Source organism: Lepidochelys kempii, chromosome 10 (assembly GCF_965140265.1).
Source record: "Lepidochelys kempii isolate rLepKem1 chromosome 10, rLepKem1.hap2, whole genome shotgun sequence".
Classification (NCBI taxonomy): Eukaryota; Metazoa; Chordata; order Testudines; family Cheloniidae; genus Lepidochelys; species Lepidochelys kempii.
The window spans coordinates 3,672,398-3,699,994 of record NC_133265.1 but is presented as its reverse complement, the minus strand read 5'-3'; the positions used below and the strand labels follow the sequence as shown (position 1 = coordinate 3,699,994).

General features: G+C 49.9%; 1 protein-coding gene across 5 annotated transcripts in view; it reads left to right on the top strand.

The window, feature by feature from the left end:
- RAB26 (RAB26, member RAS oncogene family) overlaps nucleotides 1-27,597 on the top strand; it is a 219,638-nt gene that overhangs the window by 159,892 nt on the left and 32,149 nt on the right. For all 5 annotated transcript variants that reach the window (XM_073361696.1, XM_073361695.1, XM_073361697.1 and 2 more), the window contains one exon: nucleotides 2,956-3,008. In XM_073361696.1, the coding sequence (XP_073217797.1) occupies nucleotides 2,956-3,008 (53 nt within the window). The remainder of the gene's footprint in view (nucleotides 1-2,955; nucleotides 3,009-27,597) is intronic.

Here is a 27,597-nt window from a genome sequence, read left to right as displayed (position 1 = left end):
CCTAGAGCTAACCTTCTCGTACATCCCCTTGTTTGGGTGCCAGGGAGAGCTGGGGGAATTGGGGGCAGGAGGGGAGTGGTGGAGAGGCAGGGTTTGAGTTTCACTTTTCAGGGGACCGGGGGGAGTTTTCTTGTTCCTCTCTGAGAGGGAATGGAGCAGCGCACCCCAATAGAGAACAGGGACGGGGGAGTGTCAGGGTGGGTCTTCCTGACCCCGGCTGACCGCTGATTTTTTTTTTTATCTGCGAGGCTGATGTTAAAATGCAAAGCAAGTGGAACTCTGGAGGTTGCGTTTTAATTTCATATTCGTTTAAGACAGAATATGTGGCTAAGCCAGGCACTCAGAACACGCTCTGCAGGGAGGGGCGTGGAGTTACCTGAAAGGCCTCAATGCTGCACCAGCCAAAGCTCTCCTGCCTGAAATGGGAGTTGGAGCAGGCCTCTAGGGCTTGTGAAGGTTGCTGAATTGAGACCCCTGGCAGCTGAATTCTCTGCCTGCAGATGCAGCAGCGGCGTAAGACCACACACTGCACTGCCCTTGTACCCCGACGTGATCCTGGAGGGGACCTCATCCGAGAGGACAATCTCCATCTCCAAAGTTGATCCATGGCACTTCTTGCTGAGTCCCCCTTCAAGGGACCAGTTGTTGCCAATTGTAATGTGCAAACATAAGCCACTGAACAGCCATTAGCTCGGGGTGGGTTTTGGTCATTCACCGCTGACCTGGCCAGGATTCAAACCAGTGTTTAGCCATTAAAGGCTCACTGTCACATTCTCATTCTCCCCGGTCATCCAGTCCTCTGTCGTCTTTGGCACACCGAGGTACCAAGCCCCCAGACATATAGCATGTGCGCTCTGACTGGTGCATTGCACTGGAGCAGGCTTGTCCATTTGGGGTCTCCCCCAGGGGGTTGTAGTAGTTTGGCCTCTGCTATTTTTTCCCTTGTGTTGTGCATTCTTCCAGTTTTTTCACGTGATACACGAAAGAGGGAGATGCCCTTCTGCCCCCAGCCTGAGCTGTTCCTGTAAGAGTCTCCCTGAGCGACAGAGGAGCATCATGGGAAGAGGTTACCGACCAGGCGAGAGAGGCACTTGTGTAAACCACTGTGATAATGCGCAGGACACTCGGCTCCTGAACGAGATGCCTGGGAAGTTCCCGTTCTTGCCCTGTGTCATTTACAACTGAATAATACCTATAGAAAGGGCCTGATTCACATTCCCACGAAGGCCCCTTGGCCCCCGTCAGGCAGTCATGAAGGAGTACATGTGCGACTCAGGCCCAAGGTGGTGTAGACCAGTCTGTGAAGGCGCTATGCAGATGTGTCATCTCTGTTCATCGTCCTTGCCAAGATTTTGGTCATTTCTTAGAATCATAGAATCATAGAATATCAGGGTTGGAAGGGACCTCAGGAGGTCATCTAGTCCAACCCCCTGCTCAAAGCAGGACCAATCCCCAATTAAATCATTAATTCTTTCTGGACTCTGACTTTCCTGGATCGTAGGCACATTCCTGTGCCCAGCACAATGGGGCCTCGGGTGCTACTTTATTGTCAATGACAATTATCTAAAATTGCCAGTTGCTTTTCCAGTCCCCAGCTGCCTCCCCCACCAGCGAGGCGGGAGCTTGCATCCTGCATCTGGGGTGTTGATGTCTCCTTAAAAGGACTGGCTGCATCTTCAGTGTCTCCCCCAGGCAGTGCTGTGGCAGGGAGAGTTCAGAATATTGCTCATCCTGGCACTTGCTGCTGGGTCTCTCGGGCTCTCTGGAGACTGGTGCAATTCCCATGCAAGTTTTGCATAGCTGAGAAGGTTCCTACTAAATTTACAAAAAGAAAGCTGTTTTATGGAAGGTGCCTTCATGATTTCCTAACCCATTGTGAGAGATACTAATGATTTCAGTAAAACACATATTACAAGTACAAAGCTTTTGCCTCTTTGCATGCACCTAAGAATGTAAGAATTGCCACAATGGGTCAGATCAATGGTCCGTCTAGCCCAGTGTCCTGTCTTCTGACAGTGGCCAGTGCCAGATGCTTCAGAAGGAATGAACAGAACAGGGCAATTATTGAGTGTCCCATCGCCTGTTGTCCAGTCCCAGTTTGTGGCAGCTGGAGGTTTAGGGACACCCAGAGCATCCCTGACCGTCTTGGCTAATAGCCATTGTTGGACCTGTCCTCCATGAACTTCTCTAATTCTTTTTTGAACCCAGTTATACTTTTGGCCTTTACAACATCTCCTGGCAACGAGTTCCAGATTGACTGTGTGTGGTGTGAGGAAGTACTTCCTTGTGTTTGTTTTAAACCTGCTGCCTTATTTCATTGGGTGACCCTGGTTCTTGTGCTATGTGAAGGGGTAAATAACACTTCCTTCTTTGTTTTCTCCACGCCGGTGATAATTTTACAGACCTCTGTCATATCCCCCCTTAGTTGTTTGTTTTCTAAGCTGAAAAGTCCCAGTCTTATTAATCTCTCCTCACATGGAAGCTGTTCCATTCCCCGATCATTTTTGTTGCTGTTCTCTTTACTTTTTCCAATTCTAATATATATATATATTTAGCTGGAGTGACCAGAACTGCCCACAGTATTAAATGTGTGGGCATACTATGGATTTGTATAGTTGCATTATGATATTTTATGTCTTCTTCTCTCTCCCTTTCTTAATGGTTCCCAACGTTCTGGTCGCTCTTTTGCTGGTCAGCTCGTTGAACAGATGTTTTCAGAGAGCTAGCCATGATGACTCCAAGATCTTTGTTGAGTGATAACAGCTAACTTTAGACCCATTATTTTGCATGTACAGTTGGGCTTGTGTTTTCTACTGTGCATTACTTTGCATTTCTCAGCATTCAGTTTCATCGCCCTGAAAACATCTTGCTGTAAAAAGCAAAACAAACAAAACCCCCTGTGACCATTCAGCAAGCAATTCCCTGCATTAACTGTGTCTTTTCCTCTCTCCACAGCTTTGTTACTGCTGTACGATGTTACAAATAGAGCATCGTTTGACAACATCCAAGTAAGTTGGACACGGTCAGGTCCCATGTGGAATGTGATGAGAATTTAAGGCAAATACTTTGTGTTTCTTGAGTTGTTGTACGCAGGTTGGTCGGTTGGTGTTGATGACATCCCAGAATTGTTTTTCAGTGTTTATAAGATCCTATTGGCCGGTCTGTTCTGCCTCACCTTAAGAGCAGGGTTGGTGAAGCAGGTCGCGTAAACCAGGATAACTCTTACCTCCCTGCAGCTCATACTAAGCTCTTCAGTCCAAACCTTTCTGAAGTCTGATTCATTATTTTCAGCAGTTGTTATTTTGGCTGCCGCCTCAGCCTTTCAGGGCTCCCATCTGGCGTGGCAGGGAAAAGTCTGGAATACCCGGGCACAGGCGGCTATCGTGCTAATTCTGGCCAGACATGAAGTAGGAAGTTCTGGCGGTCTCACAAGACCCTGTTTTGGCAAGATCTGAAGCCTGATTTTGCAGACCCAAGAGACTTCAAGAATTAGAAGACGCTTGAGCATCAGCTCGAGTTTTGCATGCTCCTCTGTACTGCCAAGCCTTTTGATGCCTTCCTGCTATCTGTGAGCAACTGACTCGGGCTTTAGTTCTGAGCAAGTGCTTGTTATGCTCTCTGCACTCTTGTTCTCGGATTGCATTCCAGAGGCAAGTGCACTTACAGAATAAATTACTGTGAACAATTAGGACCTTGCGAAACACAGAGATTTCTGTGTAATGCTATGTAGCTTGAAAAAGAAATAATCACAGTCTGGTTACCAGGAGATTGATTCTGTTGACACCAAAGACTCACGAGAGTATTGACACTTGCTGCTGGGTAATGGGAGCAGCAGGGGAGAATGTCTTCCATTCAGACACAGGAGTCTGATGAGAAGGGGTGTATATATAGCGATCTCCCTAAGAACACTGCACGCCTCTTCTCCTGAGAACAGGCCCTTGCAATCGACCCAAGTAAATTGCGTGGTGATACAGTACTGGATATGATGATCCACATCCCCTAATCCTGCTCATTACTGCCCTATTGTCGATCCCTCCTGCAATTATTATTACTGATATTACTGTAGCACCTAGGAGCCCTAGTCACGGACCAGGTGAGGCTCCCATTTTACAAACACAGAACAGAAAGACAGTCCCTGCACAAAGAACTTCCAATCTAAGCGTAAGACACAAGATACCAGATGGAGGCAAACCGACCAACAAGGGAGCACACAGAAACAATGAGGCAATATTGGTCAGCCCAACAGCCTGCGGTCTCAGTCCACCGCTGGCCTGACAATTGTCAAGTTTTTTTGTTGCCATCACCGCAGAAGAGATTTGAAGGAGGACAGTGGGGTGGCTTTGCAGATGTGGAGGGAGAGCTCCTCCCAAGCATGAGGGCAAGGCTGGGAGAAAACCTGAAGGTGGTGGTTTGAAAATGTAACAAGTGGCATCTTAATTACAAAAGGAACTAAACATGGGGCAGCAGCTTTCTGAGCTGGCACTGGGAAGTGGGTTGCTGCGAATTATTTTATATCAGCAGTGGAAATCCTGCATTTTCGAATGCACATTCTGTTACCGTTCACTAAAGGGTACAAGAACCCGTCTCGGCAGAGTGCGAAACGCTGTGCTCATGAGGAGAGGGCCTGTTTTGCATTTGTAATACAGTACAGAAAATCTCAAATGTTGGGTGGATTCATGTTTCACTTCAGGTATTTCAGTCACCTGTGTTACGCCCACACACCGGGTGGGGAGTGGGGGAGATGCACAAACACACTTCACCCCTTGCTGTAATGCAGATGAACTGCTCTACGTTGCACTGCAGTAGCCTGTGGTTTGTGTTCATGATGGATCTTTCTGATTAGAGCATTTTCAAGTCAACTTGGTTTTTGGCCTCCTATGTGAGAACTGTTTAAAAAGCCCATAAAGCATCCCCCACTATCCCCCTGACTGCTGAAACTAGAACTGGTTCCATTTCTTCTGCAGCAGAGTATGACGCGAGGTGGGGAGGGCTCTGAGTTACCACAGAGAATTCTTTCCCAGGTGTCTGGCTGGTGAGTCTTGCCCACATGCTCAGGGTTTAACTGATCACCATATTTGGGGTCAGGAAGGAATTTTCCCCCAGGTCACATTGGCCGAGACTGTGGGGGATTTTCACCTTCCTCTGCAGCGTGGGGCACAGGTCGCTTGCAGGTTTGAACTAGTGTAAATGACAGATTCTCTGTAACTTGAAGTCTTTAAACCATGATTTGAGGATGTCAGTAACTCAGCCAGAGGTTAGGAGCCTATTACAGCAGTGGGTGGGTGAGGTTCTGTGGCCTGCGATGTGCAGCAGGTCAAACTAGATGATCATGACGGTGCCTTCTGGCCTTAAAGCCTCTGAGTCTCTGCTCCTCGTTGGCCAGGCAGTGGAATTTTGGCTTCGTGAAATTGAGACTCTGCTTGGAAGAAGCACTGGGAAGTAGCGACCGTGGTGGCATCTGATTCCTGTCTCTTGCTTCCCTGACGGGTCGTGTCCTCCATGATCTGCAGCGTTGGACGGACGCTCCAAGCGGGCTGATGGCAAAACAATGTAGAATCCCAAATGAGCAAACTCAGTCTCCCAGGCCTTTTCATTTACAATCACTGAGTTTAGCACATCACATTAAAGGCCAGGAGTATCCAAAGTTCATATTGAGGTGCTTGGCTCCTGGTGATGTTACTACCTTTATCCAATCACCTTGCACCTCCTGAGACTGTAAGGAGACAATAGAGGATTAAAGTAGGTCTTGCTCTTACCCCTTCCCCATCTTCCCTGCGCCAATAGAGGGCTGTATGCAGCCAAGGGCCCGAGCTATAGAGTTCTGACTGCAATTCCCCCATCGCACACAGCAACTACACCGCACTGCGTATCTTCTCCTTTACAAAGGCCCATCCAGCCCATATCCTGTCTTCCGACAGTGGTCAGTGCCAGCTGCCCCAGAGGGCATGAACAGAACAGGTCATCAACAAGTGATCCACCTTGCTCAGGGCATATCCTGACATCTCCGGGTTAGGCCCTGGGTGAATTCCAGGCTTGACTTGATGGTGACTCAGTTTGTTTCCATCATGTAATGAGGCTGAGTGAATGGGCAGCCAGCACCCTTTGGGATGAGAAAGCCCTGCTGCGTGTCTGTGAGGTTGCCATCTGGTGGCTGCATGAGCATGTATAGATTGGGCCAAAGCATCCCAGCTTGTTGCTAGAACTCCCCACACGAGTGTGAGTTTAACCCTGCCTCCATTCCCTCAGTATTAGCAAGGCTCCCCAGGTGCCTCTGGCAGGTCCAGGAATATCTTTGCATGCTGTTAAACTGCAGGAGCCGAGCTTCAGCCTCCCCCCCAGGGGCCATGCAGCTGGTATGTTCTCTCTCTCCCATTGCTCCTCAGGGATTTCATGCTACAGAATTTGTCCCCTCTTGGTGCAGGGTCCGTTGCCTGGCCCTTGCCAAGAAAGGTGCGATGATATCCAAGCATGGTGGCACCAAACCCTCTCTCCCACGCAGACCTTGTGCTGGCTCCATGCCGGGGGAGCCGCAACTCGGTCTGAACGAGCCCTGGGGTTCCTTCGTGGGGAAATGGAAATCACTCGCTGACGGGGTCACTGCTCGCGCTGAAGCCTCCCTTTACCGCTCAGGGATCTGGGCTCTGCCACGGATGCCCTGCGGGGCTGTGAGCAAGTCCCACAGGCCAGCCTTCCCCACGGTGTCCTCGAACCCTGGGCGCTTTGGTTTGGGGGGGCAAACTCAGACACCCAGCCCCTGATTTTCACACGTGCTGAGCATCTGCAGCTCCAGCTATTGCCAATGGGAGCTGTCCATAAAGTGTTTTCCACCCGTCTGGCCGAGGGCGAAGCACTTTTGGTCAATGGGGGTGGGTTTATTTAGTAGTTGGTGAACTGGACCAAGCCCTCCAGGCTTCGGCGTGTTTGCTGTCTGACTCCCTTCTCTCTCCTGCCAGGGCTCATCCATGCTGCATCTGGTCACGGTCCCAAACTCATGTCTTAAGCAGGTAGCATGAGGCACCTCCAGCCTGCATGATTGTTTCTATGCTGCGCAGTTCAGACCTGGCTGCAGGAATCACCCCCGGGGAATCTTGCCCTCTGCATAGCATTTTCCTTTGGCGCAAACAGCCTTATTCCCAAGCAGAAGCAATTGCTCCAAGCCACCCGCAGTGCCCATGCTTGACTGAGCCTGTCGTATGCTCCAAACGCAGCCCTGCCCAGAGAAGGAGTCCGGGATCCACCTGCCCTCTGGCATAGCACAGAGTAACACAGAACCTATTGAAATGCAGCCTCTTACCTCAAGTACCTTCTCAGAACGTGGCATTCATTTCCCAGCCCTTCATATCCTCTTCCTCGGCTTTCATCCCCCTTTGGAGTTAGCCTCAAAGTGAGACCTGTAGCATAAGTCAGCCCTTGCCATGTTCTCCCAGCCACCCTGCCCCAGCTGAGCTCCCCATCCCCTCCCAGTGTTTCCTTGGGATTTCGTCTTCTGGCGTCAGATCAGAGACATGGGCCAGGCAGGCTCCTGCCTCCTGGTTTTCTTCCTGCGGATAATCCTCATTGGGATGTTGATCAAAGGCTGGATTCGCAGCCTGACGGGGGTGGTGTGGATCGGACCCGGAGGAGCAGCTGGTTGCACACACTCAGTGAAGGGCCGACTGCAGCAAAACCCCAAGGGAAGCTTTCTCCTTCCCCCCACAGTCTCTTTCTATAAGGAGCCACGAAGGGAGTGGGAGTGGAGGGGTGGAATAGATCACCCCCTCGGGATTGTGTCCCCCAGTTAGGCCTAAGTTCTGACACCGATTCTGATGGATTCATTTTTGGCCTCTGTTTGGACAAATTCAGTTTTCCTTTCTCGCTTTTCGTGCCTTTCCCCATTGACGTGTGTTGTCGTCGTAGGTTACTGTGACCTTTATACGCTTCTTACACTTCCCTTTTCCCAGCTGAGCTCACAGGTGGGGTAAATCTGTCGGCCCTGGCACAACACCAGCCCTGTCATGTTGGAATTGAGGTCCCTTCAGGCCAGCGTCTCACCCTGCCAAATGTATCTCGGGGTGCCTGCGCGGTAGGTGGAACATGTGAAACGAACTGGTGGGGGCTCAGACCCGCTGTTAGCGGGCAGAAGCCAACAGCAGCACCACTTCAGCTGGCACGAATTAGTCCCCCTTTACCCTCTCCCTGCCCCCATGATGGCCGAGAAGCCAGGAACCGAACAGGCCCTGGAGACTGAGCTCCTGTCTCTGCAGATCAGGTCTGGGCTGGGGACAGAGAGGGAAAACCTGCTCCCTGCTGCTGCCCTTGCTGTACCTGATGGGTCAGCAAAAGGCTCCCGGCTCCAGGGAGGTCAGTCCCGCCCCTTTCCCTGAGCTCCCCTGCGTGCCGATGTCTCTAGCAGGAGCAGGGGGAGATGAGATGAAAGAAGAAAGGAAAAGTCTGAGAACAGGCTGCCAGCAGGGCAGGCTCTAACCAGGCCCCACTTGAAAGCTTTCCGCGAGGCCTTTCAACTCCAGAGATGAGGGGGTTTCACTTGCACTTGGCATCTGGAGCCCTGAGCGGCGCACAGAGCACATGGTGTCGCTTCAGCCTGTGTCACAGGGGAGCCGGGGCAGCGCGAGGGCTTGGCCATCGCTGTGCACTCACACGAGGGGCAGGGAGGTCTCCAGGTGCAGCAGTCGGACCAGCAGGTCGTCCTGCCTCCAGCCCGTTCCCCCGGGGTGCGGGAGCTGCTCTGGGGAGAGAATTCAAAGCTGAGCTCCCTGGCTCAGTTCACAGCCCTGGGGTGGTTCCAAGCCAGCCCGTTGGCGCACGCCCAGCTCACCCCGCTGTGCCAGGCCAGCTAGAGAGACAGGAGCGCTCAGCTGGGCTTGCTGTCTTGCGGATCTTTCCGGCAGGGGTGTGGGACTGAGCGGTGCTGCGTTCTCCCCTGCCGTGGGTTCAGTCACCGCTGTTTTTCGGCGTTGCCTGCCATGCTGTCAGAGTCGACCAGACGAGAGAGGGCCGGTGTGCATCTCCGGCCCCTGGCTTTGCCGGGCTTATCCGCGGGCGGCTCCTGGGGGCATTAAATACCCTGGAGAATCTGCGGACACTTGCTCCCCTGGAAGTGGCTCCCTCTGACACTGCTCCGTGTGTCTGCTCCCTGCTCAGTCCCCACAGCCTGCACCTCGTTAACAGCGAATGGCAGTGGTCTTTAAACATCCAGGTTCCTGGTCTGTTTGGCACTCTGGGGCTCCTGCTGCAGGTTGAGACTAGCCTGGCTCAGCCCCATATTCATAACTCCTGATGCTGCCCCAGCCCCCTGCTCCATTGCACTGAGTGGCCCCTGGAGCCAGGGCTCATGGGGGTGCTGTGGGTCAGTCATTCCTGTGACTAATGCACACAGATTTCAGGCTTCTTGTCCCTGGCGACTCCCGCTCAGCATGGAACCATGAGGAAAAACAATGCAAGGCAGCCAGATCCATCCCTGGGGGAACTTGGTTGAACCCAGTGGCATTTGTCTGGGGATGGAATCAGCCCAGATAGTTTAAAAGACAAAGGACAGGGCTGTGCTGTGACAGGCTCTCAGAGCCCGCAGCCCAGAGGGTGCCAAAGCGTGTGCCCTCCCTGCAGCGCTGGTTGAACAGAGTACAGTGAGCATATGGATCACCCCATCCCCCATCATGATCCCTCTGCAGGGCATGAACCGCAGACCTTCAGCACCAAAGCGCAGCCTCTGCCATTTGAGCTTAGGAAGTAACTCCATTGGCAGGGAGCGGTAGTTGGCTGTTAACCTCTGAAGCCAGGATGCACATTTTGAGTGTTACTCTCACAGACTCACGCCCAAATGGGACCAGCTCTGCTGACTAGCAAGGAGAGACAACAGGACCAAAATCTCATTCCTTCTCTGCCCTCTTAGGGGCTGGCGCTCACGGCCCCAGACTTGAGCAGAAGGTGGGGCTGGACAGGTGATAGGTCTAGCAGCTAGACCCTGAATGGGTGCTGGGTTGGGCACAATTTCACCCACCATAGGAGAGCTCCTCGGAAATGCACACTGCCTTTCCCCACCTCCCTCGGTCCTACTGGGCCCTGAGGCCCAGCGGCGCAGCTGACGAAATGCTGGCATTTCATGATGAAAATATTTTGGCACCATGTGGCTGTGCTGTTTGTTAGTAACTCCGATGCTTGTCAAAGGGGCTGTTAATTACGGCTCTCTCCCTATTAACATAAACATATAAAATAGTCATACTTAAATATTTGTCCACTCCAGAATGAAAATATAATGACTGAATAGCATCTCCGAGAGGCTCTTTTGCTGGTTGGTTGGCTGTCCTTGCCTTTCCTACCTATTAACTTTAAATGTCACGGCCGTACTTCCCTGCCATTCTTCCACTCTGGGCTGACACTGCAATGCTCGTGCTTTTGGGTAGCGAATATAAATGGATGGTGCCCACATCCTGGGCCAACAACACTGGGAAAGGCAGATCTTTGCCATTTGTACCTTTTGAGTGTCTCAGTGAGTTCCTTTCTCTAGAATGCCCATACCCGCTCCTAAAACACGTATCTGGGATCATTGCATCGTCTGGCTGTGAAGGAGTTAAAGATAGAAGGTTTCTTTTTCCTTTTTTCTTTTTAAAGAACACGGTCAAGATGAAAATCATGCCAAAGAAAAAGTGCTTCCCCACCCTGGACCGCCCCCCCCCCATTCCTAGAACTGCCTTTGCTTGTTAAAATGGCCAAAAGTTTAAACCTCTCCTTGGAGAGGGCTTCCCATTTTCCCCAGCTAACGCAGGCCGGTTCCCCATGTATCCCCAGATTTACGGACTGGTTCCTCCTGTGCTAGCACAATGCTGCTCCGATTTGCGTCCCCAGTGCTGCAGGGGAATGGTTCAATCCAAAGGTTCGCTCCAAGCTTTATTTTAAAAGAGCGGTTCACGTCTTATTCCAGAAAGCTCAGCTGTTGGGTTTTTTTTGCATAGATCCTGAATTCTATACTGCAGCTATACACACAGGTGCTGAGATCAGCTCTGCACGGGAAGGCTCAGCTAAGGAATTGCTCAGTACTCAAGTGCACACCCACCTCTAGTGGGTAAACCCAAAATTGTACCATCTTGTGCTGCACAGGGAACTGTACAGCATAAGCTCATGAAATTCACCCCCTCCCTCAATGTGGAGAGAGATATACACAGCTTTCTGCCCCAAGTTATGATTTCCACACACACTGGTTTTAGACAAAACAAAAGCAAGTTTATTAAGTACAAAAGGATAGATTCTAAGTGATTATGAGGGATAGCAAACAGATCAAAGCAGATTACCTAGCAAATAAAACAAACATGCAAACTAAGCTTAATATACTAAAGAAACTGGTTATAAGTAGCAAATTCTCACCCTTAATGTTGTTTTACCAGAATGATACATGCATACAAATATGATAATCATATTCAGTGAATCATCACCTTTCCAATGAGATCTCACATGCCCCATCTTGCAAAAAATACATCTTAGTTATGCCATAACCAGATCTCTATGAAGACTATGGGGCGTAGTGTCACCGTTAAGTTGAGAAAAATGAACAGAAATACGTGGGGTGTCTCTCTTTCATCTTCAGTCTTATTTACTTTGTGTTCCTCAGCCTGCGTAGCCTCGTGCTGGGATCAGGGAAAACATCCCCTTCTGATGCACTGTAGCATGGCACGGTTCAGCACGATATTGGATTATAGTGATTTTTTTGTTCACCATCCTCTGAAGAATCCAGCATTTTCCACTATCAGAGACAGGGTTCTAGACTACCTGGAGATTTGATGTGCTCTGATGTGGCAGGGTACCCTACGCACCAGGCCGGTATTCTGCTCCAGTTCTGCAGGAGGCTGTTAACACATCCAAGGGATCAAATGATCTGATTCTGTACAACAGGAGACTAGAGGGACCCTTGGTCTGCTCCATGGTGTCAGTTGCTTTATTCTTGCCTCTCAAGGGACAAGAGAAGGCTCTGAAGCTTTCGCAGGTTTGCTAATCCTGATTACAGGTAGCGATACAGGAGTCTTAAGATTTATCACATGCTGGACTGAAGTTTGATATGTGTATACATCAGCTCTCTGAATTCCTTGCTATAAATCAGAGCAAGAAACCCTTTTCCGTTGCTGGTAAAATGGCATTTTGGGATGTATAAGTAGGGGCATTGCCAGCAGATCGAGGGACGTGATCTTTCTCCTCTGTTCGACACTGGTGAGGTCTCATCTGGAGTACTGTGTCCAGTTTTGGGGCCCACACTACAAGAAGGATGTGGAAAAATTGGAAAGAGTCCAGCGGAGCGCAACAAAAATGGTTAGGGGACTGGAACACATGACTTATGAGGAGAGGCTGAGGGAACTGGGGATGTTTAGTCTGTGGAAGAGAAGAATGAGGGGGGATTTGATAGCTGCTTTCAACTACCTGAAAGGGGGTTCCAAAGAGGATGGCTCTAGACTGTTCTCAGTGGTAGAAGAGGACAGGACAAGGAGTAATGGTCTCAAGTTGCAGTGGGGGAGGTTTAGATTGGATATTAGGAAAAACTTTTTCACTAGGAGGGTGGTGAAACACTGGAATGCGTTACCTAGGGAGGTGGTGGAATCTCCTTCCTTAGAAGTTTTTAAGGTCAGGCTTGACAAAGCCCTGGCTGGGATGATTTAGTTGGGGGTTGGTCCTGCTTTGAGCAGGGGGTTGGACTAGATGACCTCCTGAGGTCCCTTCCAACCCTGCTATTCTATGATTCTATGAAGAAAAGAGGATGGGGATTAGAAAGCACCTCTAGCAAGCCCACCTGGGAAGATTATGTAATTAGCCACAAGAAGAATGGTTTTCTTCCTTTCTTACAAGCTCTGACCTCCCTGCAGACTGATTGCTGTTGCAGGTATTTCTCAGAGCAGCAGGTTCAGAACTGCTGTCTTTGCTGACAGTTTGTTTCTCAGCACCTAGAGTACAGCTGGCCGTGTGGCCTTTCACCCTCTATCCTTTAATCACGGGTTATCCGTAAGCAGCAACTAGGGTTTAGCCGGCTGCCCATCATCATCAAATCAATAGAAATAGCAGAGTCCCCAGTGGACTACCTGCAGTCTCTGGCACTTCCCGCGTTGGGATGTGGAGGTGTCAGTGTTGAGGTTTGGGGGTCATTACTTGTTAGTATGTCTGGGCACTCTGTAATGTGCTCTTTTGTGATCCATTTTAATTCACAGCACAATAAAAGGGCAGATCCACTGTCATTCTCAAAGAAGGGATGTTGACATTTGCAGTATTGCCTGTCCCAAACGTTCAAAAATCGTGAGTCAGGCCTTAGAAAATCGTGAGGTTGGCTTAAGATTAAACAAAGAAATAATAAAATAAAAATAAACTGATGGGTTCTTATTTTCCTTCTGGTTTTTTAGCCTTTGGAGTTCATGTTTTCTTTGCAACTACAAGAGCTAGAAAGGTTTCAGAGTAACAGCCGTGTTAGTCTGTATTCGCAAAAAGAAAGGGAGTACTTGTGGCACCTTAGAGACTAACCAATTTCTTTGAGCATAAGCTTTCGTGAGCTACAGCTCACTTCATCGGATGCAAGTAAGCTAGAAACTTTCTTTTTTTTTAAATGAAAGTTGAGATTCTCACATAATCACAGGACTCCGGGAGCTGGAGCATCAAGAAAAATACCAAACAGCGTGAGACCTTTGCAATATACTAGCAGGAACTGGCAATGCTGGCAGACTGCTCGTGTGTGTTGGTGTTTGCAGGATCAGGCTCCTAATAGGTAATTACATATTAGTGTTTGGGGGAGGAATTTGAAAGACTGAACTTCCCTTGTGCCTGGGGCATGTTTTAGTGGGCTGCATGTGGTCCCTGCTGGTCTCCTGGAGGGTGCTTTTGTTTCAATGTTGTTGCCAGAGGGAAATTTTACCTTGTAGCATCAAACTTTCATCTGGAATCCAAGAGTTTCAAAGTCACGGGGAACTCGCATGTTGTGAGGGGCTCCACTGTTGGATCCTGAACCAGGATTGGGGCCTAAAATGCCATATCCATAGCTCAGATCCTTCTCTCCGAGATCGGTTTGCATTGGCCTGGAAGGCACCAGAACCATGTGGTTGTGCAGCTGTGCAGGGAGGCAGGCCAGAGAAGGCCCAGGTAGGGTGAGTCTGTGAATCGATGTGCTGTGAAGCTTTGCTCTGCAGAGGCTCCATCCCCTGTAGGGGGGGCGGGGGTGAGTTGCTCTGTGTGTGTGTATGGTGGAGGGCGTCCTGCTGGGGAATTGGTCTAGAGGGGAGGATTCCGTGCTGAGCCCCCCCCAATCCATCCTCGTGGCTCCATCAAACAAGCCATGTGTGTGCAAAACCTCATTTAGCTGGAGGTTTGTGCAGGGAGGGAGAGTTTGGTTGCACTAAGTGGTGGTTGTTTCACCGCCAGCGGCTGTTGCACACCTGCTGATCCGCACAAATCAGAGAGTATCAGGGTTGGAAGGGACCTCAGGAGGTCAGGAAGGGTCCAGTCTTTTATTCAGGTACAAACCTGCCCCCTCTGAACACCGCTATTGGAAGCCATTAATTGGCATTTAATTAACATGGAGTAATTGCAACCTGGCCCGAACAGAAGCATTATCTAGGGGCGCTTAAATTTGGAGTGTGACAGTTCTGAGCAGGCCTCTCTTTCGTTTTGTGGCATTGGGTTGTGCTGTAACAATAACCGTATCACCGCTCAGCGTTTGTCCAGTGCTGGCCGTCTTTGGAGGGCTGGGAAGCACTAACTAATCCTCGCAACCCGCCCTTGATGTGCCAGCATCACACTCATGAATATTAGTCACAGACATGCAGCAAGGGGAAAACAGATTCTTCTCTAGCAGGCAGGGTGCTTGCTTCCAAAGGCATTTGTGTTTTCTTTATTCTGGTTTAAAGGGATGCTGTTAATCCCATAATTCAGGGCAAATCTTTGCAAACTGTATCTCCCTGCTGGAAAATGACATCAATTGTGTTCCTCTTCACTCCTGCTCTGTATTGTTTATAACAGCACCATCACCATTTGCTGGCTCCTGCCATTATGATGGAACACTTCCTCTCCTTCATTGTGTGCTTTGAGGAAATAGTTAACTGTTGACACTCTAAAGCACTGGGGTTAGCACCCATTGAGAGGAAATGGGCAGTTCAGACCTCTCAGCTTTTGTTTCAGGCTCTCTGCAAACTCAGACATCCCAGTATCATTTTCACAGAGGTCACATTTTTTAAGTTTTTCTTTGCAACCAAACTACCTAGACTTATTTTTTTTTAATCAAAGCTGAGATTCTACACAACGATTGAGAGGTCTACCCAACCCCCCTGGCTAACATTTTGTGCCTCCTGACGCGGGGTGGGGAAATACTGATTTAGGGCTTTAAATGTATTTCCAATTATTAACCAAAAATATACTAGAAAACAAGGTGTTACTGTAACATGAGCTCTGGTCATTTAAATATATACAGTTAATCCTGACTGTGTCTCGCTCCAAGTGTTTATATTTATGAAGATGTTCGAGGGCTGACCATTGACATCTGCTCTCGGCAGTGAGCAAAAGGGGGTGACAGGTTAACTTGAGCAGCTAATTTCTGCTCTGTGTAATTACAACACAGGCTGGGAAACATGTCCATGGTAATCTACCGCAGCCAGCTTTATGGGTGAGGCTGTGAACATGTCTCATTTATTGTCCACTGCCGCCACATCATCCTGACGGGCAAGATTTGAAGCTGCAAACAAAAGCAGCCGCTGACGAAGCCCGTTGCACTCTCTTAGTGGCCCCACTGTTGTGTTTTTGGTGACTTGCAGTGTTGCGAGGTGCCACTTGAGCAGGTCTGTTTCACCCATGTGGATTTGAAGTCCAGAGAAATTCGGGCCTGTTCATGATTGTAAAATCCCTGAGCGTGATGGAAATATGAGGCCCTCGGTGGTTCTGTGACCTGTCCCTCAGAGGCAGAAGGGGAGAGCTGCTGCCAACTTGATCCTCTGGATGGCAGGAGGGTGGGAAGGGTGAGCTGAATAAAAGCAAGCTCCCTCGGGGAGAGGGAGGTCGCTGGGAGCCCCTATGAGAGGAGGGATGCTTCCTGCCGTCCATGGCTGGGCGTAGTTCCCATTGCCATGAGAATCAGTCCTCATGCTTCGAGGGGGAGGTGATAACCAGCTGGGGTCAGGAGGGAATCCTTCTCCTTTCCCCTGGGGCCTTGTCCTCAGTGTTTGGGGGGAATGGCATGTTCTTACCTCATGGGAGACACCTCACGGTAAAATCACAGTGAAGACAAGGCAGCTCATTGTGTTCATGCGAGTTAGCAAGGTGAGTTAAAGCTTAGGGTGCCCGTGACTGGGGCGTGGGCAGTCTGGCTTTGTGAATCGAGCCGTGGTGAGGATCAGAGCCAGTTAGGAACCAAGCACAGGAGCAAGACTGGAGCAGGGCAAGGAAAAAGTGGGCACAGGAGCGATCGCGGCTGTGGGCAGAAGCACTGAGCCACCAGCCTGCTGCTGCTGGGCTTCAGATAACGTCTGCTGGCTCCCCAAAGCCAGTCGGGCGGGTCAGTCAATCAGGCGGTTCTGCTGTATCTCCTCTAAGTTCATGAGCCTGCCTGGAGACTGAGCAAACTAGTGCCAGGCTCGGCGGCAGGAATTCGTTCCCAACACCAGGCTGCAGAGTTAATTCACATGTTACCACTCCACACATACCAGTCAGCCTTTCCCTCGAGCGTGGTGATGCTCCTATCTCGAGTTCTTAGCCCATTGGGGTACAGGCTAAAGCTTCAGTTAGCACAACTTGTCATCTGCTAACACACCCACTGTGTAGTGTGGACGCAGGCTAGCTCCACTCAAGCGCTGCTCGTCCTCCAGCGCCTTCCCACAATTCCCCCCATTGCCCAGAAAGGACAGACAAGTTCTCCCACAATTCACAGAGCGGTTCAAAGGAACAGGGGCTGTACCCCCAAAGCTTGCAGCACCTCAGTGTGGCCGCAGCAGCTCCAGGGTTATCTCGGGGGAGTGGCTGCTCTCACTTGGGCGGGGCTGCCCTGAGAGGAGTAGCTGGAGCACCGATAACTGCAGGTAACTGCTCAGTGCAGCCGTGTCCATCGTCAACTCCACCTGCTAACTCATGTGAAAACTGCCAACTGCCTTGTCTTCCCAAGGGTTTTACCCGGCGTTAGCTAGCTCTAGCTAAGAGTGCCCCTTTTGCCTTAGTGTCGTGTGTGCGTTACTTCAGAGTAAGGGGTCACGTCTTCCCCATGATCGGGTTTTGTCTGCTGCTGGAGACAGGATTCCGTGGTACAGGGACCTCTCGTCTCTTCCCTGTGGCACGCCCCTAGATTTTTTTTTTTTGCTAGGTCTGGTTTACACTTAAAAGTGTGGCCAGCAGAGCTCTGTCAGTTAGCAGTGTGCAGGAATCCAGCTCCCCCAAAGGAACTTAGCTGTGCTGGCGAAAGCCCTCGTGTTGATGCTGTTTCACTATCAGAAAACTGCTTTTGCCGATTATAGCTTGTTTTGTTTGAGACTGGTACAAGCTGTACTAGCAAAAGCAGCCTTTTCAGTTTAAGCTGCATCTCCACTAGCAGGGTTTGCTGCTACAGCTGTACTGGTGGGATTGTACCAGCAAACACCTTCTAGTGCAGACAAGCCCCAGTCCATTGATTGCCAGCTGATGCTGAGATGGCTCAAACATTTGTAAAAGCTAGTGTGGACGCTCACCAAACACCTGTTCTTTGCCCTTGGCAGGCCGCCAGTGTTGTAGGTTGGGGATTCGTAAGCAAGTAACTGGAGGTAAAGAAGTCCAGTGCAGGAAAAGCCAGTGAGGCCAGCAAGTAACTGGAGGTAAAGAAGTCCAGTGCAGGAAAAGCCAGGGAGGCCAGCACATTGTTACCCAGTAAGCTCCCCTCGATTGCAATTGCACTCTTGCTGCACCCTGCACGTCTGTAGTGCTGTCTCAGTAATAACCGTGACATGCCTCTGGTCCCTGCAATGCCACCAGCCTGTGAGCGCCATTTGTACTTAGCAGCAGGGCAAAGAGATCATGAAAGCTTCCCCTTGAAATCCTTCCCCAGCCAAGATAAGGGGAATGAGGATTGCACCTCGGGAATGGGCCTCGAAGCCAGGGGATGCTAATCAGGGCCCCCAGCTTATCCTGCTCCTCTGAGCAGAGCAGCTGCAAACAAACCATGTCTCATGACAGGCAGCGGGCAGGGCTCTTGGCTGCCTGCAGAGCCCCAGGCAGGGCAGCCCCTGGAGCACAAGCATGGTCCAGGCTGCCCGCCACGTGATAGGGCAAGAGGCTTGGGAGGAGCGGTGTGTATCCACAGCAATCCCAGGACTCTGCAGACCCGGAAGGGAGGAGGAAGCGGCCGGTAGGCAGGCTTTGACAGCACAGGACTGACCGTATGGGCGAGGCTTTCACTGAATCGTGGCTCCTGTTGTTTCTGCGGGGGCCCAGCAGCAACACCTGGCATGGATCCTATTAGGAAGCAGCGTCGCTCTGTACTCTCCAGATGTCCTCTCTCTACTCCTCTCCTGACCAGCTCAGAAGTGCAATAGCTTTGTCATGCTGTGATGCTCCTCTGGGCCAGGAAGGGGCTGGGTCACCGCTTGCTCTGTGATCCTGGATGTCTCTGCTGGGTGCATCTTGGGCTCAGAGTCCTGACACCAACAGCCTGTGTACAGCACGGTGACGTCCCCCTGGTGTCCACCAGCCAGTTACTCCTCACGGGGCGACACCAACAGATCCCAGTTCTCCCCCCAGCACGTCTTTCTCCGCCATGGTCAGCCCCTCTTCTGTAGCACCTGCAAACCTGATCAGGCTCACTGCACCTGTGTAACGTTCGGGTTACACGCTTTAGAGAGACCGTGCACGGCAGCTGATTAACTTAACTGGGGTTGACAAAACCCCCACTCCAAGCAAATTACTTAGTTGCTCTATGGTAGAAGTGGAAACGCAAGCCCAAAGGGACAGAGGTTTAGGTGATACCAAGGATAAGCAATCAGGACGGAAATGGTTACAAACAAAGACATAAACATCCACTTCTAGACTAAATTCAGCTTAACTAGAGCCTTTTGTTCAAAGAAGTTTTTCTCCCCACAGTCTTTCTTCCAGCATGGCTGGCCTGTTCTTTAGCCAGGACCCAGCGCACGCAGCTTAAAGCACTTGGTTTCTTTGACTCCTCAGGTGAAGGGTAACTTAAGGCTTCTCTCACGCTTTCTTTGTAGCCCAGTAAACCTTGGAAATGTATTCCTTGGAGGTGTATCACCTGATACAGTCTTCTGATGGGCTTAGATGCCATGCTGGCTGGTGTATACGCTATGCAGGTCTTTCCCCTGCTTGTGATTTTTACAAGGCAAGCAGTCTTCCTGCAGTCTTCTGTACAAACAAATAGCCACTGTCCTTGGCCACACCTGGCTTGAGGTGCTGGCCTCTTTCTTTTATGCTGGCCCCTTTCTTATCGGGTTCCCCTGACATGCCTGGTTTAAACCCAATTTAGTCGCATATTTCCAGCACTTCTGGATAATTCTTTGTAGGTTAACCATGGCTACATCATGCAAGAATGTTAATGATCAATGAGTTATTAGCTCTCCGGGAGAGATATTACATGCCACCGTTTGGGTCTACAGCATGACAACAGTGTGTGAGATGCACTGAGTATGTCAGGCCTGAAGAGAGTGGCTGAGGAGTGAGCCTCTGTGTCACAAGGTTACACTTTGTCTAGATGAGCCCTGGCAGGACTTCTGCCCAATACACTAGCAGCCACTCAGTGTGAGACACCTGCCCCTGGTGAGTGAAGGCCGCTGGGTGTCTGTAACAGCCCTAGTGAGGAGCTGCCACTGTGCATTGCAGGGCAGCCCTGGCCAGGAGAAGCAAGAGAAAGCCACTTCGGAATCTGCCACCTCTTTGTATGTTAAATTTTTATCCCTACAAAACAGAGCTACCTGGGTTTTCCACTGGATGCCTCAGGGAATTAAGGGCAGCTGTCAATGGGAAGGCTCCTCTAATCATCAGGAGACACATCAGATCCTCACAGCTCTGCGCTTCCTTGGAGTCTGTTGTTTAAATAACACCAATATTCCTTGGGTGAGCTGGTGCCATGGACACTGATGATAGGCACAGTCCCTACTCATGGGAGGAGTGCCTGAAGTCAGTGATACTAGTAAACGTTACTTGTGTGGGGAAGGGATCAGGATAGGTAACAGTGGAGAAAAACCTGCTACCCTCCAGGGGCATGATCCGCAGCGGCTCACAGACCATTAGCCTTGGCACTATTCAATTCTTACTGCTTTTTATAATGGACAATGGTCATGTTTATTTTTAGCAATTGTTCAATTTTATTGATTTAAATGAGGGGATTTGCACATTTTTAAATGTTTTATCTATTTACATTTTCACAGTTGTGAGAAATGATGGGGGGAGGGTCAGACAAATAATAATTTAATGACAGTAGCCACTGAGATTCAGACCGTTACAGCTTTATAACGGTTAAAACACAGTCAACATCGTATGTCAAAATGTGAACCTGAAATCAAACTGTAATACGGTCTCAAGCAGCACTGTTTTTACTCTGCCTATCTGTACATTTCCATTACTGAATAAAAGAAAAGAAAGTAAGTTTGGGTGCATACGATGAAATCAACATTTATCAGCATTTACCAAGAAAAATCCTACCCTTCCAAGCCTACCAATTATCCAGATTTGGGTAAAATCCCGGTGACCCCTGGGGACCTGACTACATTTTATCTAAATTTTGGGAGTTTTTTAGGCATCCAGCTTTCCCAACGAAACTCCAGCCGACATGGGTCAGCGAAATACCAGGGGCTGGGCATCTCTCTGGGGGGCTGGCTTTGCACTTCCAGTAGGCTGGTGGGATAGTCTGGGAACTGTTCCTGCCTCAGCGGGGTTCAGTGTGTTGCCTCCTGCTGCAGGTGTTGTTTAACCTTGGGGTTTCATCCACCCCCACCCCACCCCTCCAATGCCTGAGGCCTCGACCATCGTTCCTTCCCACGCTGGCCCTGGCGTGTCACTCTGACCAGTGAGCGATCTCCCCGGCTCCTTGCGCTGCTCGGTTTCCCATGCTGCTGCAGGTGTTGCTAGCAGTACGGCATTTGCTTATTCATAGCAGACGTGGCCTTGGAGCCGGAGCAGCTGATATTTGCTTAGCAACCCCAACGAAGCACCTTTATTTGTTTGATTTTCCAAACAGGCTTTTTCTTTTTTCCCCTAGCTGTGGGGGCTAATGGAACAGAGGAGGGCTGTGTTTTCTCTCTAAGCCTTTAAGGCGGCAAGTTTGGGGTTAGTTTGTGCAGTTTGATTTCGGGGATGGCTGAAGAGCAATCGGGGATTACATTGGCCTCTGCACTGTTGTTAGCAGGGAAGAGAGAGGCTTGTGGGTGGGGGTGGGGTCTCGGTGGCAGGGACGGGGGTGAGGAAAATCCTGTCCAAATTACACCCGTAGCCCTCCACCTGAGGCTGCTCAGAACTGCCCTGCTGAGCCGGGAGAGGCAGATGGAGCCAAGATTTGGAGACCTCCAAAAGGAAATCCAGGGCTTCCAGGAGCTGACCCAGTAGGGGGTGCTTTCCCCTGGCTCAGTGCTGCCCCCGCAGGGTGCTACAGGGCACGATGGAAGGGCTGCCAACCCTCCAGGATTGTACTGGAGTCTCCAGGAATTAAAGATTAATCTTTGTCATGTGACGAAACCTCCAGGAATACATCCAACCCAAACTGGCAACCCCACGCTCTGCTGTCTGTCAGAAACTCCACGAAACTGAAGTGCCAGCTCTGTGTGGCTATTAAAGATCCGGGGCTGGTCTGTTAACTTGGGCAACTTGTTCCGTTCCTCAACTGAATATTGCTTTCCTCCCTTCCTGCCCCAGTGTTGCTGTGTGCAACCCTAAACAGCCGCTGCCGTCCCATCTGAGCTGGCTGCATTTGGATGGGGGGTGACTCCAGCAGACAGCATATAAAGAGTTTTCGGATTCAGCAGGAGGAAAGGAGTTTAGATAGCAGTACAAAATCTGAGCCAATTCTTGGTTTAAACATTAGAACAAAGAGTCACTTCTTCTCTTTAGGAATTAAGCTAAGTGTGAGTCAGCCCAGCAGAAATAATCCGGATTTCAACCTTCATGGCCAGCTTGTGACTTTTTCTTTACTGGATTAGGATAAATCCGAATAGTTGAGGCGTCTGCGGGTGATATTTTTGAAGCTGAAATTGTTCGATTTGTTAATCTGGGCACCTGTGATGCCTCCAGTAACTCGAGAAACAAGCCGTGATGTATAGCTTTGCAGCTCCTAAGGGTTTCCTGATTAAACTCCTTGAAGTCTCTGCCTCTTTGAGAAATGCAATTGTCATATCTCTTGACCCCACAGTCCTCCGTTGTCACTTTGCTACAAATGGTCAATCGCAACATTTACAACCAGGGGTGGCAAAATAAAACCGAAAGAGCCCAGCTGAAAGGGTGACTGGCTGGATTGTGGCAAGCCCAAAGTCTGACCCTGTGATAAAGCTTGTGTTTTAAAATGTTGCCATGATGAAAGGGGAAAAGCTAAGAGCCCTTCCAGACCAGGGGGTGGGAGCAGTATAGAAAGCCCAGCTGCACCCCATCACGGACAGCCTGTTGTTGGGCTCCTTCACCATACACCCATAGTTAGTGTTTGTATCCGGTAGCACATCCAGGTCCCACCACGCATAGGCCTGGTCTACACCTAAAACTTCAGTCGACTGATCTGCGTCACTAAGGGATGTGAAAAAGGAGATTGTCGTGAAGCTGAGCTAACCACAGTGCGGCCACTGCTAGGTCGATGGAAGAATTATTCCGTCACCCTAGCTACCGCCTCTTGAGGGCATGGGGTTACTACAGCGACGGGGAAAACCTCTTCCCTCCCTGCAGCAAGTGTCTCCCCTACCATGACGCAGACGCTGTGCTGCCGTGGTGCCCGTAGTGTAGACGTACCCAAGCAGGAGACCGCCCCTGCCCCCACGAGCTCATGGTCCAAATGAGCAAGACAAAGAAGCGGTAGAAGAAGGGGTGTATTAGTTCCCCGTTTCACAGATGGGATCTGGGGCACAGAGGCCTCAGGTCAGCAAAGCACTTGAGCGCGTGCTTTATAAGCAAGGGATGGACTTTGCCACATTCTTAATTGCTCTGCTGACTTGTGACTTGTCTGGAACCATACGGAGAGTCAGTGGCAAAGCCGGTCCCCTCCCAGTGCTTCACCACTAATCCAGCCTTGCTTTCTAGCATCATGCTGCCCCGGGCCAGCTCCCGTTTTGTAAAGCTGGCAGGCACTTGGCACTGATGAAATTCCTGCTCTCCTGAGAGCCTAGAGTTACCTGGCCATGGGCATCGCTATGTATCAAAGTCGGTTGTGCCGATGTCAGCACCCTGGCATGGGAACCAGCTTCGTCATCTTCATCTCTCCACTGATTGCATCTTCTTCTACCCCTCAGTACAAAACTCCGTTTGGCTCAAACCAGTCTCTTGCCAATGTCCTTTTTAAAACTAATGGAAAGCCCCTTTTCCTAGGGAACCCTTCGCACTTCCCATGAGCAAACAGATGGCCAGCTCCAGTGAACCAGTTGCGTGTGCCCATGTGAAATGACCATTTGACAGTGCTCCCTGGGCAAGACCTTACCATAAACATAGTTTCAGTCCAGAGCAAAAAAAGATTTACACCAGACATGTGAATCCCCTTCGTAGCTTTCTAATGGAAGTGCTGAACTACAGCCGTGCAGAAAGAGGCGCTCACATTAAAATCGCTAGAGAGGACAACAGCAGATTGCACCCAGTAGCATGTTCCTTTCTGCGGAGCAGCGCAGATCGTTCTTGGTTCTTTGCAGATCTCTTGTCTCTCCTGTCTGCTTGCCTCTCTGCACACTAGTATTTGCTAACAAAACAGTGTCTTAAGTGAGGAGTTAATGGCTAGCCTGAAGCAAAACTATTATACATTGGTGGCTTTAAAGGCCAGAAGGGGCATACGGTTCAAGCCGGAGAACTTCCCCCACTGATTTCTGCGTAAGTCCAATAACTTGTGCTTAAGCTAGAGTGGATCTTTCAGAAAGAGCCATCGGCCTTGATTTAACGACCCCAAGTGATGGAGATCCCACTGGGTCAATTGCTCCGAAGGCAATTACCCTCAATGTTGAAAATGTGCACCCCAGTTCCAGTCTGAATTGGTCTAGCTTCAGCTTCCAGCCATCGGGTCTTATTCTGCCTCTGTCTGCTAGATTAAAGAGCAATCTGCTATCAGAGATCTGCTCATCATGTAAGCACTTACAGACCACAAACAATTCGCTTCTTAACCGTCTCTTCGGTACGCTAAATAGAGCGAACTCCCTAGGTCTGTCAGCTGTGCAAGGCACATTTCAGGTCCATGATTACTTCCTGGGCGCCAAAGAATTTCAGGAAGACCAGCCTTCATTTGGCTTCAGTTCATGGCAATGGTTCCATTCTTGTGGGTTTGAAGGGTCTGAACAGAGGGCAGAGAGGTTACCACTACTGAGGGCGGATCTTTAGCTTTGAGATTTGCAGGTCACCGGCTCAATTCCCAGCCAGGAGAGGTCCCTGTAATGGATAGAGCAGCTCACTAATTAGAACTAAAAAAGCCCATTTTACCCACCCCTTCAAGCAATGCAGGAGTGAGTGCTCCCTGCTGTATTTTACCCAGGCCAGTTTCAAACATCTCACACAATGGTGCTTTCGCTGTTGCCCCAGCAAGACCATGTCCTGGGATAACAGACCTGCAGAGCTGGCCCTAAGAAGCAGAACCGCCCACGGAGACACGCGGATACCCCAACAGTAGGTGCCGTGAGAACCCAGGGAGAGTCGAAAACACCCTTCAGCGTCAGTTGTGGGCCTCTCTCTGGTCGTATTGCAGATACAACCCCTGCCATACATGGCTATGACTGGGCACCTTGCTGACAGCCCCAGCAGAGAGCTCAAGGGCTGACCGGGCCATGAGACCACTGCCTGCTCTCCCTTCCACGGGCCTGGGGGCAGCTGCAGTGCAGTCAGCACTAAGTGACCCCGGTCAGGAGGCCTGGCTGGGCCTGGCTCATTCACTCCACGGTGCAGTTTCCTAGCTGCAGAGAGGACACGGCGGAGTTCCCCGGTCTGGGTGAGCACACTGGGAGCATTCGGGGCTGTTCCTTCCGCAGCGGCTGGCAGCACTCGCCGCTGGAGAGGCGAGCCATCCCACAGCCATTTCAATAAATACAGTCAGACAGTTTTACGAGGCCCCGCTAAGCAGGAGGCATTAGTCCTGAATAAATAGGACATAATTGCTAATGTTCCAGATGTGGAAGTACATTGTGTACGTCTCTGAGGAGATGATCGCGCTCGGCTCCTTTACTTCTGCAAAAACATTGCCTTCAATCGTCTGTGGCTGACTGAAACGCCGTTAATATTCCCGGCCCCAGTGAACTGTAACCCCCAAGGACCTGCAGAGTGCCCTTATGAGACAATCCCATTGTATGTCAAGCTGCAGTCTCCCAGGTTCCACGAGGGTATTTTTCAGCACATGGCTTCTGTTTCTCCTCCTGAATGGAGAGATTCATGCCCAGAGGTGACTGAGATGCAGCCATCTCTACAGGCCGCGGTCTGTAGAGCCAGAAGCGTGGGGTGAGCTGCAGGTGGGCCATAAGCAGTGAGGCAATGCAGCTTGCACTGAAGACTGTAATTACACCCTGAAGGGGGTGGAGGGAGGGGTGTGACAGGAGGCTAATGGGTAAAGCAGAGCCTGAGTCTGAGCTTACTCCTAATTTACACCCCTGGGTTGTGCGGGGGTAACACCAGACGGTCTGATCTGGCCTGTAGAACCTGTGCCAGATTGGGGACTGAGACCCAGAGAGATTCAGCGATTTACCAGAAGCCACCCAGGGAGCCTGTGGCAGAGCTGGGATTGGACCCAGACAGCGTGGGGCAATTTTAAATCAAGGCAATTAAATAATGATTTAAATCAATCATCAGGCTGAGACGTCATAAAATGACTTTGAAAATTTGTGCTACTGTAACTTCAGATTAAAAGTCACCATGAGCTGAATTATGAATGTTGGTTTTTTAAATGCCACTGCTGGCCTGGGATCTTCTCTGAATGTTACAAAACTCGTTATAGCAAAAAATGAAATAAGGAGAATGAAGGCCCTGAGCCAGCAAACACATAAGTAGCTGCCTGACTGAACTCTCCTGGAAGCACTGTTTGCAGCATCAGGGGCTAAATGATGTTTTTATTGAAAACTTTTCCCTTAGTGGCTCAATATCTTTGTCATTTCGAAGCAAAATTGCTTCCATGTTACCGCTGCAATGCTGTTCAGAATTCCATACACAGACGTGATTGTGAACTTTTTATACATGCTGGGCAACATTTTCAGAAATGGGAGGCTCAAAGTAGGCTCCTAAACCCCTATTTAGGCACCTAATGGTGGATCTTCAAAAGCAGTGACTTGGGAGCATAGCTCCCATTGCCTTCCAGTGGCAAACCTGTTGGAGAGTAGTGTCTGGTTGGAGCATTGTGGCTGTGTGAACTTGTGGGAGATCAGTGTATTGGAAGGTAGGGTTGGTTGCAGATGTATCGGGCTATTTGCTTATTGACGAGGTGTTGGAGTTTGTGGTGTTTTCACAGGAGGGTACTGTTGAGACCCAGGATGTGTCTTTTTCGGCATTAGATGAGCATTTTAAGTGTGAAATTTCTTACTTGAAAAAATCTCTTTGTGATCTGAAATTCTACTAGCAATTAGAAAACTAACTAACCAAGTACAACACATCTGCTTAGCAATTGAAGGCTACAAAATGTGAAGAGTAAAGAGCTAGAAACATGGAAATAAAACGTTGATCTAAGATTTAAATCATGATTCAAATGAAATCAATTTTTTAATGTTCTTGTTTAACAAATTCTGATTGTTACCCCTCCTGAACCCCAGATCCCCTGAGTTCCATTCCAGAGCCTTATCTGTTAAACCATCCTTCCTCCCTTTTATCAGTGTGTTGGTTAGAAGAGCTAAGTCGGGTTTCTCCTCGTTGAGCTAGGATTGATATATCCATAGCAGCGCTCTCAGCTGGCACCTGTTTAGCCATTATCGGCTCCCAGTTTGCTTCCCAACAGGTGATGTTGCTGTTGCCGCTGCTCCCCATTCAGGGGTTTCATTATCCGTTCCAGCTCCAGAGTGACATTTAAAAGGATGGGAGATAACTCTCTGTGGGGAGCTTGATAAATAAAACCATTCTGTCTTTAAATGGTTTGCTGTGGCTCTGCCTAGTTTATTGAATACGACTCCTTGAGGGCTATTGTAAAGGGCTTTTATTGACTTGAGAAATGAGCCTGCAACTCCACTCTTCACAATTACGCATCTTAACTCTTCGTTTTGCTGGCTGGATGACCAACGGTGAGTTTTCTCGCCGTACTGATACAGGACAATGGGGACCCTCATCTGGTAACGCGGCTGCCGTGCCTGCTGATGGGAAGACAGCCGCTCGGGCAGACTTGGGTAGCGCAGGCTGTCTTGTGGCAACTGCTGTAGAAGATTTCGGGTTCTGCTCCTCTCTCTAATAGTTGGCCGCCTCTCTACACACCTTAGCCAGAGTGCGTATAATCTATGCCAGGATCTGGGAGAAACAGTTGCTAGTAAATCTCAGAGACTGTCCTCGTCTCATGAA